Source organism: Myripristis murdjan, chromosome 14, assembly GCF_902150065.1.
Source record: "Myripristis murdjan chromosome 14, fMyrMur1.1, whole genome shotgun sequence".
NCBI lineage: Eukaryota > Metazoa > Chordata > Actinopteri > Holocentriformes > Holocentridae > Myripristis > Myripristis murdjan.
In genome coordinates this window covers 2763694-2773110 of record NC_043993.1, presented here as the reverse complement: position 1 = coordinate 2773110, position 9417 = coordinate 2763694, and the positions used below count along the sequence as shown (strand labels likewise).

Genomic DNA, 9417 nt, shown 5'->3' with positions numbered 1-9417 from the left:
ACTATATAGAAACCCAGGCTGTGATCATTACACTAGTCAACACACAAGTTTTCGGTTTTCCATGGTTAATATTTTATTTTACTGTGGCGACCATTACAGCATAAGTATTTTTCTTGCTTCACATGCGGGAAAGAAAGAAATGAGGTTTTAGTTGCCATTTTTACCCACTTCTGTTTGTTGGGAACTTATTTTGAAAGTCTTGGCCGGAAGTATCGTATATTAAGGTAGCTACCTTTGCGCCGCTCCGGTTCTCAGTGTGAAAGTTGTCTCCGCCTGGACCAAGAGGGAGCCGGAACTCGCTTAGTTTCCAGCGCCAGTGTTTCATCGTATTTTGGACCGGAGAGATGAGGCGGAAGGAGAAGAGGCTGCTGCAGTTCGCCGGGCTGCTCATAGCGGCTCTTCTTTTCCTGCCCAACGTCGGTCTGTGGTCTTTGTACAGAGACCGAGTGTTTGACAACTCGCCCGACACGGCGGACGGACCGGGCGGCATCCCGCTAATACAGGTAAGCTCGGCTCGGTGCTCGGCGCAGTGGTTCTCAAATGAAGGTCCTGGGACCTCTGTAGGTCCTTGAGCTGGCTCGGGCGGTCGTCAGGCAGTGATTTTGAAGCCAGCTGAGGTTAGCGGAACAGGTGCTGTCAGGCACCTTGTGGCTTCTCCGCATCACAAGCTCCGCGAGAAGAGTGCCTTATTAGTTTCAGAAAACAGCCACACTTGGAATAAGGAATGCAACTGCGAAGAAAGCATTTTATTTTATTTTATTTTATTTTAATTTTATTGTGCAGTGCTCTATGTTTAATTTTATCTACTCTCGGACAGCACTACAAGGCATCCAGCCACTGGCACCAGGCTGCTAACGTTAATTAACAAACTGGTTGCTAAGCAGCAAATGGGCTAATCCAGGTACTGGCTGTGATTTCACTTTGTGCAGTAATGTGTATAGAAACTAATGTGGTCAAAGGTCCGCCTTCAGTCGCACTTCAGCAGGGGCTCACCCAGTTAGAGCCGAGGACGGAATTGTTTTTGTTTTACAATAAATTTTGATGTAATGGCGGTTTAGTTTAGCGTATAGAATAAAATGCAGTAAGAATAACTATGGGCTGAGGATCACATTGACTGTGTTACAAATCGTATATCCCCCATGGCATACTGTAGAGTTAAAAAATGTATGAAATGGTCCCTATAAATCCACCATCAATTGAAACAGTAAACCCCGTATACATATTATTGGTATATTTTATTTTACAGCCAGTGATTTCATTTTTTATGACCAAGTTTTTAAGTTGATTTTTCAGATATTTCCCAATATGGCAGCAGAAAGACATATCATCTCTCATATTATTACAAGTGCAATGCACATGTCTGGATATTGTCTTATATCAGTTGTTAAGTTCTGTACATTGTGGTCCTGCCTGTCAGTGCCACTGCCTCACCATAGCCCATTCCTCCCTCCTCATTCCCATTTGAATGAATTAAAAATAATTTTATCATAATAATTGATAATATATACATTTAAAATAATTTAAAAATAAATAAAATCACATAACTAATAAATGAATCCATGAATCATAAAAAGCTAATAATAGAAATAATAATAAAAAATGGAAATGATTAAATTAATGAATCCAGTCTTGTGTCCCTCTGTAATCATAAATACACCCCTCCCACCACCCCCGCCCCACCAAAAACAAGATCAAGACACATATTACTTTCAGTCAATTCACACTCACAGAGGTGTGTATGATTTCCAACTCAAAAACAATTTTTATATACCTAATATTTTTTTTAATGTAACTGTTCAGTGTCAACAAAGAATCATTATTTAACGATGTCTTAAGTTGACAACATACTCTTGGTGATAAATAAAACCCGTGTATGACCTTACAGTTTAATAATTCATGACTGGAAGTGAGAGTAAGGTTATTCCATACCCTTGTCTGATCTATAATTTGTCTGTACTTTGTATATGCCATACCTTCACAGTGTCTATTCTTACCTGTCTGCTTTGCTGTAATTTCTTATAGTCAAGGTTAACACTGATTAAGTCTAATCAGCCCGTTTTGACAGATAATCCATTCTTGGACTTCATGCACCTGGAAGGGTAGACAGCTCAGCTGCAGCAAGTGGACAGTAGACGGCTGTTTTCACACAAGCGAAATCGCAGTGTTTACGGTCATTCCTCCTCCTGCACTGGTAGGAGGAGTCAGGATTCACAAAAGTGGACAAAACTCCAAGTGATGTGCTGTTTGGGAAGTTATGAAACAGGCTGTACAGGTGGAAACAAGCCGCTATGTCTTATTGATTTCGTTCATACAGGATTCTAATCAGAGTAGTAGCGCTAGAGCTGTGCCGCACCATATTGTTCATGATAACACCAGTACAATTTTGTACTTGAGAAAAGCATTATATCAGTGATATCAGTGATAGAGCAGAATGACATGTTGACGTGTTTGCGTACCCTACCACACAGCCTGCAGCGTTCTCTCACCACACCAGCAAACAGAGCAGCGTCTGCCTCTGACCAGGAATCAGTTCAGTGCTTTCCACACTGCCCAGGTATATTCACTGCCGCCAAAATATAATTAAACCCATTCAGGGTTTCCCACCCACCACACACCCCCTTTGTGGGCACCATCAACATGAAAGCAGCACTTTAGTTTGCCCAGACACACAGTCTGGAACATGTTATTAGCAGAGCTGGGTATCAAAATTTGTTTCCTGTAATGGCACTTTAAAAGCCTCGCTACAACAGATTATTGGACAAAGGAAGCGTCATTTAGTCCCACGTTACTTTCCACTGTTTTGATCTGTCAGTAACAACAAACGCAGCTCACATGGCTGTTGTGAAAATGGAATTGCAGGGGAAAAAAAAAATCAGGACACCAGTTGTGTTTTTTTTTTTTTTTTTTTGTGGGTTTGGGGCAGCAAGCAAGGTGAGCTCTTAAAATAGAGTAAAATAGAGTAAAAACACTCAATTAAGGCAGAGGATTAACTAGAATTAAGTTGGTGAAATAATAAATAGGTTAATGTATTTTTTTTTTTCCAATTATTACCCTCCCACTGTACCTACACAATGATACTCATTGTGTAGGAAACACTGTAGTTACTGTAATTTTTTTTTTTTTTTTTTCAATTTTTAAAATTGTCTTGAAATATTGTGATATTATTTTAAGTCTATATTGCCCCTAAGTGGCACTACATTGTTACACATGACACAGACCTATAAAAGTTAATATAAATTTATGAGTCAAAGTTGTATCTCTATGCCACCCAGCCTCTTACAGCAACTAAACTAAAAGTCTGCTTCCAGTCATATCCTTGTGACAGATCTTATCAGGCGGAGGTCTGTGGTCTGTGGCCCTTTCTGTTTGGAAGTCCTTGATGTGAAGATGTTTTGCAAAGCGTGATGTGCTGCACTGTTGGTGTCTTTGTTAACATCCTTGTCCAGTTTCTGTAAGATATTGGCTAATGTGGTGACACACTGGCTTCATGTGCTCCTGGTGGGCTTCAACTGTTGAGCTCTGAGGTTGGAAATACAGCTTGATGTTGTGGTCAGCAATATTAACAAGGTGGAAAGCAGAGGCACTGAGAGCTGCAGTGATGCATGGCTCGAAAGGCAGGCAAGGTGCCTCAGGCATGTAATAGATGTTTCAATTCATTTAGCCAAATGATGCTGTATCTTGTTTTGTTTTTTTTACATAGTTTGTAGCAATATCAATATTAATAAATTCTAGTTTGAATACTTTTTGACACCAAATGGATGACTTCTGATCTGCCAGCCACGCATTCTGCCTCCTTAAAGTCATACTTGTGAATACATTTGGTTTTGTCGACATTCAGAATTTCGCAGCAAAACACATTCTGTGTGTCCTTGAGGCCTGTTAAATATGCTGAACTTATTTCCTACCTTAAAAACATTTGCAAAGATTCATTTTGCAATATTTTGAAATGAGGATGGGTGATATGGACAGAATCAAATATTACACTATTTTTTAACCGGATACAAGGATACAAGGAAGTTTATTGGTCATTATACAACAGGTTGAATAATGAAATTAAAGTGTGGTTCCCTCTTGATTGATTAATTGATTGTATAGAAAATAAAATTATTAAGCCTGGAGGAGTTCAGATGGTGCATTTAGTAGTCTCACAGCCTGAGGGAAGAAGCTGCTCTGTAGTCTGGTGGTACGGCAGCGAATACTTCTGTATCTTTTGCCTGACGGCAGCAGGGTGAACAGGCTGTGGCTGGGGTGGGTTTTGTCTTTTAGGATCTCACCTCACCTCCCCAATATCACTGAGGCTTGGTAGATGGGTGCCAATGATGTTTTGGGCAGTTTTAATCACTCGTTGCAGAGTCTTCCTGTCCTGGGCCGTGCACATCCCATGCCAGTTTGTGATGTTTCCAGTCAGGATGCTTTCAATCGCTCCTTTGTAGAGGCTGACAAGAACTTGGCGTGGGAATTTTGCTTTCTTAAGTTTCCTTAAGAAATACAGCCGTTTCTGAGCTTTTTTTAGCCAGGGCAGAGATATGTGAAGTCCATGTTAGGTTCTCTGTTATGTTGATTCCCAGGAACTTGAAACTGCTCACTTGCTCCACCTCAGCTCCATTAATGTAGACAGGGTTGTGTGTCTTTGCCTCCTTTTTTCTGAAATCAACTATCAGCTCTTTGGTTTTGCTGACGTTGAGCAGAAGGTTGTTTTCTGTGCACCATTCTGCAAGATGGTTGATTTCTTCCCGATATGAAAACTCATCATTGTTGGAAATCCGGCTGATGATGGTGGTGTCATCTGCAAACTTCACAATAGAGTTCTCTCCATGTCGGGGGTTGCAGTCGTGGGTGTACAGCGTGAACAGGAGGGGGCTGAGCACACAGCCCTGGGGCGCTCCGGTGTTGGGCACTAGAGTGGAGGAGGAGAGACTGCCAATCCAAACTGACTGGGGTCTGTTTGTGAGGAAGTCCAGTGTCCAGTTGCAGAGAGTGGTACTGATGCCCAGAGTGTTCAGTTTTCCAACCAGCTTCATGGGGGAGATTGTGTTGAAAGCTGAGCTGAAGTCAACAAACAGCATTCTGATGTAGGTGCTGCTTTTCTCCAGGTGAGTGAAGACTGAGTGGAGAGCAGTGGAGATGGCATCCTCTGTGGATCTGTTGGTTCTGAATGCAAACTGCTGAGGGTCCAGACTGGCAGTAAACAATGCTATAGTATCAATATCGATACTATAGCAATATAGTAGAGCTGACTATTGGTTCTTTCATAAGATATTTACACACAAGAGATTTTTGATAAACACTCATCAGCAATGTGGATGTGATGAGCAGGCAGGCAGAGACATCCAAAATCCCTGATTAATCTTTTATCATGATATTGATATTCAAAGTTGCATTGTTTACATTGGAGTGTGTAATATGTTGCTCCGTGCTCATGGAGGAAAAACATGTCATGTAAACAAAACAGGGACCCAGTTTTCCTAGTGTGCAATAATGAGCCACTATCTTAAATGTTATGTTATCTGAGTCAGTTATGCTGAATACAGCAACAGAGGTCATAGTAATCCTATTTACGGGAATATAAAGTTCTAAAAGGTCTCTGTAAACAGTGAGTACCGCAGACACACAGAAAGTCTCTACTGGAATACTATTGTAATATTCTGCTGGGTTTTCATTGAGGCTGTGTTGACTGCTGAGCAAATGTAGGAATGTTGCTGTCATAGGCATATCATTTAATTGTAATAATATAGCTCTTGAACATTTACTGTCATCTGCAGGAACAGCCACGGTTACACTTACGCTGTAATCAGCTATTTATTTATACATATGAAATGACAGTGAATGCACCACTCTTGATTCAAAATAAAAGCCTGAGGCAGCTGTTTCCACTCCAAGTAAGCCCCAGATGATAATTAGACATGGTGTTTGATTTCTTCGAGGAAATAAATACTGACTGAACGCACCCAAAAGTGAAACTGCTATTATTAAAGGCATATCATTTAGCTTTATGATATGATCATGCACAGGTATTGGTATTATCCCATTTCAGTCAGACAACTCAGATTTCAGATGTTAGAGCAGCAGAGTATAGTTAGAGTTTGACGTCTAGGCTCCGAGCTCATCACTCCCTGCAGATATGTTTACATATCGATATTGGGCAGTGATAAGTAAATACCCTTCTCACCCAGCTGGAGCCTGCAGATGGATGCTGGGGTGGTGGAGAGGCAGGAGGAGCAGGCAGCTATGTAGGGCAGCAGCGGCACTGACATGTCAGGGGGAGAGATGGGAAATTTCTGCAGCTTAAATAGACCACCAAATTGCGAGGGTGCGTTTGGTAGATGATGTGTGGAGAGTGAGGCATGACATGCGTGTATGTAGCAGTGCAGCTCGAGTTGACTGCCGAACTAGCTCGCAGGCATCGCTCCATTCATGTGATGACCAACCGATTGGCATGGATGGAGTTCTAACACAGCCTCCCCATTGTAACAGTTGCATAGTGGTAAAATACACATTTCCAGTCATCTGTTACAGTTGCCCCTTGAAACACAGGTTACTCTATTTCTTCCTATGTGCTCTAACAGCTCAGGTTAAGTGGCGTTATTGAAGATAAGTGCAGCAACTTTGCAGTGCAGCTTTTTCACCCAAGTGCTTTGCTCAGTCCAAATTGAAATTGATATTTTTTGTTTCTGTTGGCTCATTTTCTATTTGGTCCAATTTGGTTTCACACTGCACAGATTTTAAATGGTGCAGAAAATACAAGACATTTGCTGAGGGCCATGTGGGAAGGGGCAGGGCTGGAAACATACACAAGTCTTTTTTATTAATTGGTCGGAAATATAGGCCTTGTAATGAAAAAAAAAAAAAAAACAAAGCTTTTGCAAATGGGCATAAAATGCACAGAAATTTACCAAAAATGCAAAACGTGGAGCTGGTACTGCAGTTACATCGTGTGGTTCTGGCAGTAATCTTGCTTTGGTTTTGAATGAAACACATTTGGAGGAAGTTTTACTTAATGCGGTTTGCTTTGTTAAGGCTCCGGGTTGTAAGCATTGTGTGGATCCTCTCTCTCTAAAGACGATCCTGCAGTCAGACATCAGTGTGATTATTAAAGGCGAGCCTTAATGTGTTCCTACTGCAATTTGTAAAAATAAAATATAGCCTAGTGTTTTGGGTTCAGGTTCTGCAGTTGGGTGGAATTGGCATCAAATAGTTTCCTTACTGCAATCAAAACTACACCAGGGTTTGCTTGGAAGTGTCCTGAGAGGCAATATTCTGAATTCATTAGACCGTTGTAGCTGCTCTTATTTGCTTCTACCTGCATGGTCATCATATCCACATTACTAATGACTGTTTCACCAATATCTCTTGTGTAACTCATAATATCTTATGAAGCACCAACATCATCATCGCTCAACAAGTACTGGCAGGCAGGGGCAGATATTCCAATTCCTTGTTGGGGGGTGGGGGGGCACAAGAGGCAGAAAAATTTCCACTCAGCAATTCTTGAGGGGGGTTGGGTGGGGGGATTGCACCAATGCAAATATGCATACACACACACACACACACACACACACACACACACACACACACGCGCACACACACAGATGGCGTGCAGGTTCTTAAAGAAGCAACACCTAGCGGCACTGAACTAAAGCTAATGTATGCCTAAGATACAGTTTTCCCGAAGGAGCAGATCTAATGTTTTGCTGTCAGTGTGTAAAAATGCAGAACTCTATGAGGCCTGCAAAATATGTAACATTTTAACAATCATTACAATACATTTTTCTATCTATGCTGCCAGGTGGGGTTGGGTGATAGTGAGTAAATTCACATTGTGTAAATTCACATTGTATTGGTGATGCCCCATTGCTAACCGATTGGTGACACCGTCGTCTGGGGTGTGTGTGGGGGTGGTGTGTGGATCTCTATATTCTCTCATTACAGTAACAACCCTTGAACAAAAGTGTCATACTTGTCTGCCGTTAGCTCCTTTGATTGTTTTAGTGGTCTTTATATGCTCTCAGCCTTTGAAAATGAAAGTGACGGGGTACTGAGGTAGCTCATCATGCCTAGTGCATACCGCATACTATTAAAGCCAAGTCCTTGTTGCAGCACCTGGGATCTGATTTCAGCTTGGGCCCTTTGCTGCATGCCGTCCCCTATCTCTGCTCTGTCGTTCCTGTGTCTCCACCACTCAGTAAGGCAGAAATGCTGAAAAAAACGAAAAAGAAATGTATGTGAAACATAAAATTGTAAAGTTTGCTTTTTGTGTTGGTAATGATGTTTGTGTCAAACTGCCCAACAATCAGATAGAAAGTTAACATTATGGTAGGGGTGGGAGATAGAGTGTAAATTCACATTGTTCTGTCGATCCCCTAACGGTCACCGATGGATGACTCCGTTGTCCATTAGGCTCCATCGGACACTCTGCTGTCACCATAGGTAAGGACAGTCCCTTCAGAATCCTGGATAGTTTGTGGTATAAGCTATAAGTTGCTGCAGCCTGTATGTGCTTATTGCTGTGTCTCCCATGGGCTATAACTCCTGACAGCAGCTATGGAGAGGTGTCAGTGGGAAACAGAAATAACAGGCTTTATGTAGGAGGGAAATGGGCTTAATTAACTGAGGAAATGTCACTGTGCAGACTGTATTAAATGCACCATTTTTCCCTACAAATGCATCGAGACCCAACATCGAGAAGCATACACAGATCATCATAGATTCCGCAGTATAGATTCCTATACTCTGATGAAATCCATCATCCATCATTATCCATTGATGAAACAATACTGTTATGTTTTATTGATATAAGTAGAGCAGGAAGTCAAACATTGTGTTGAAAATCTGCAGGTTTCATTCCAACCAAAAAACACAGCAGGTGATTTCACAGATTATCACACCCTGAGCTAGAGAGGAGGAGCTAATCAGTGAAATCACTTGCTGTAGTGTTTGGCTGCCCACCCTGGCAGTGTGTGTACCATAACAGTGTTTGGTGGACAGTTTTATTCAAAGCACCTGACAGGGGCGTCACACCGTGACTGACCTGGCTGATGAGTCACTCTGTCTGACCGGCTGTGGGCGGTGTGAGAGGCACCAACTGTGTCTGTGTAGCAGGCCCGGGCAGCTCCAAAGTTTCCTGTATTATTTGCTGCCTGTGTTTCTTGTGATAACACACTGTCAGTCCCTGCGGTGGTTGGTGCATTCTCCAAGCACTGTTTCTGAGAGGTTTTCAAAAGAAATTTACGGAGAACTGATGAGCTTTGAATCACTGCAATCATATTTCTCATCCTTTTCACACTTGCCAGGCCTATTGTAGGTGAGACAAAGTCAATTTGGTGGAGGAACAAGGAAGCACACAGGTCAGATTGCTGTTGATTGCTGGTGACGGTGAAAAGTTTGGCCATGACCTGCATTTCTCAAGTTTCTGTGGTG

General features: G+C 41.9%; 1 protein-coding gene across 2 annotated transcripts in view; it reads left to right on the top strand.

Annotated features, from left to right (window-relative positions):
- The first annotated feature begins 262 nt into the window (after nt 1-262).
- The window catches only part of LOC115371155 (polypeptide N-acetylgalactosaminyltransferase 10-like), a 167673-nt gene continuing 158518 nt past the window's right edge, over nt 263-9417 (top strand). For both annotated transcript variants that reach the window (XM_030068331.1, XM_030068330.1), the window contains exon 1: nt 263-503. In XM_030068331.1, the coding sequence (XP_029924191.1) occupies nt 345-503 (159 nt within the window). In that variant the 5' untranslated portion in view covers nt 263-344. The remainder of the gene's footprint in view (nt 504-9417) is intronic.